Source organism: Palaemon carinicauda, chromosome 34 (assembly GCF_036898095.1).
Source record: "Palaemon carinicauda isolate YSFRI2023 chromosome 34, ASM3689809v2, whole genome shotgun sequence".
NCBI lineage: Eukaryota > Metazoa > Arthropoda > Malacostraca > Decapoda > Palaemonidae > Palaemon > Palaemon carinicauda.
The window spans coordinates 52,709,770-52,712,231 of record NC_090758.1 but is presented as its reverse complement, the minus strand read 5'-3'; the positions used below and the strand labels follow the sequence as shown (position 1 = coordinate 52,712,231).

Genomic DNA, 2,462 nt, shown 5'->3' with positions numbered 1-2,462 from the left:
AGAGAGAGAGAGAGATTCTGCCTAAAGACGATGAAGGCCTATGATATGAAAAATTACCAGACCTAATAATGGAGATTACTTTTTAGGCCTATGGTCTGCTGAAAGGCTTAAGAGGAATGTTAAAAGAGAGAGAGAGAGAGAGAGAGAGAGAGAGAGAGAGAGAGAGAGAGAGAGAGAGAGAGAGAGAGATCAAAATCGTACAATACAGATGAAGAAGGAGAAGAAAAAGAAGAAGCAAACTCACCAAATAACACCCCTTCCACATCCGGTGAATTTCTTTGCCTTAAGATCCATCTCTGTAAGTAAGGCTTCGTCATATGGTTCTTCATCTTCTGGGAAACAGATGCAGTATCTCACCCTGACTCCCTTCAAGGAGTTCATCATTGGGAGGAGGAAATCCCGAGGACTCCTCCTCTTCTTGGAACACCGAGGAAAGTAGATTGAAGAGAAGGATCTGTTGGGAAGAAAAAGAAGGAAAACAAGAAAAATCGGATGAAATGGAAGGAAAGGAAAAGAAGAAGAAAGGAAATGATGTCAACCATATTATTAATTATTGTTTTATTGACATCTTCTTTTGTTAAGATGAACAAGTGCATTCAGACACACACACACACACACACACACACACACACACACCTTCACGTACACAGTATTGCAATTAATTTTTAATGATCCCAAATAGGATATGAATTGAAAATAGAAATAAACCTTTAAGTAACATTTGAAAAGTGTACAAATTGATAAACTTATTTCTATTTTTAAGATAATTAATAAATGACTATTTCTATTAATAGGCCTATGAGATTTTTCTTTCTCCAAATCTGATGTCGATTTAATTTCTTATTTCAAATCAATTTTTCTGTTCAACAAATTAATATAATAATTATATCGTCTCTCTCTCTCTCTCTCTCTCTCTCTCTCTCTCTCTCTCTCTCTCTAAGGAATGATGTCTCCTCACCTCCTTGCATCCTGTGGTTGCAATGCCCGAAGGATGTCCCCAACCTTCTCGATGTCTTCTTCCTGGACATCGCTGACCAAGACATCGACTTCTGGATCATCCTTCAAGAAAGGAATTGGGTGACTGACGCTGCTGACATCCTTGACACTAAAGTGAATATCTGAAAGAGAAAAAGGTTTAAAGAAGAAGAAGAAGAAGAAGAAGAAGAAGAAAAACAACAACAACAACAACATTGAGGAAAATGAAAATCACAACCAAACATTTTCTATCTGTTTCTTCCGTAAGATTTTAAAGGAAAAGATCAAATGTTAATAATGATAACTGGAACAACGAATTTAGAGACGAAATTATTAAGGTTAGGAGCTATGGCTTTGCGTTGATGTGTGTGTGCGAGTTAATCTGTGTGCGTGCGTGAGTCAATATCCTTGTGTGTGTTAGTTAAGGTGTGTGTGTGAGTCAATGTGTGTGCACAGGAGCATTGAAGCTTCTATCGTCTTATGGGATGACATCAGTATCCTCATGATACACTCGCATTGAGCACTGTATAAAGAAACACAGCCAATAACAACTCAGCTTCATTGAAATATCACAATATTATTGGTCGATATAATACTTTTCACGTCCCTTTCGGTGATTGGTTCTTGAGAACAAATGACTCCGCCCACATTTTTGTAGAGAACCAATCAGCAAAGAAAGGAGGCGGAGTCAGGAGGAACCTGGATTGACTATCACTGTTCCCGATACTGGTTTCCTCTTCATTACCATCATGATCATTACTATTTTATTCATTACTGTCACCATCATTATTTGTGAAATCAATAGTGACTATAGTGATGTAGTGATGTCACCTTTAAACTAAATCATTTCCTTTTTACATAAGAAAGGAAATAAATGAAAACCGCATCGAAAGCTTTTAAATTATTTCAAATCAGATGAAAACAATATTGTCCTATTTAAAAGAAAAGAAATTAATTGAGCCTTGAATATAAAGTTCTAAATTTATACAGCAATAATGATAATAATAATGATAGTTACAATGATAGAAATAAATGATAATAACAATATCAACTGAACGAATGACAGGAATGGGATAAGGGGAAGAAGGCGAGATATCATAAAGTCCCTCATCCTTTCAACTCACCTAAATATACGATCTCTTTTGTCTCTTGCAAAGATCGACAGAAGGCGTCGAGGCTGACTTGGTCCGGAAGCCTAACCCAGAGACTTCACATTTGGAGGGATTTGAAACGTTGGGTTCCAGATGCCTCTGTAAGACTCACAACTGTTCCAAAGAGAAGAAAAGAAAGAAATAATTATTAGATTCGATCGGGAATTTTATTAAGTGGAATGATGATGATGATTAAGATGATTAAGGAGACGATGACGATGATAATGATGATGATGATGATGATGATAAGAATGAAAAGTAAAAAGGAATAATTTGGTGGAATATTGAAATTTATATCATCTATAAATGAGAAGGAAAGTAAATTTGAGACTTTTT

The 2,462-nt window shown here is 36.0% G+C and overlaps 1 protein-coding gene across 1 annotated transcript in view; it reads right to left on the bottom strand.

Moving 5' to 3' along the window:
- Positions 1–249: 249 nt before the first annotated feature.
- Positions 250–2,462, bottom strand: part of LOC137626923 (uncharacterized) — an 11,596-nt gene continuing 9,383 nt past the window's right edge. Inside the window, exons 4-6 of the mRNA XM_068357909.1 lie at positions 2,100–2,240; positions 959–1,118; positions 250–454 (exon numbers count right to left, since the gene is read on the bottom strand). Of these exons, the coding sequence (XP_068214010.1) occupies positions 2,171–2,240 (70 nt within the window). The 3' untranslated portion in view covers positions 250–454; positions 959–1,118; positions 2,100–2,170. The remainder of the gene's footprint in view (positions 455–958; positions 1,119–2,099; positions 2,241–2,462) is intronic.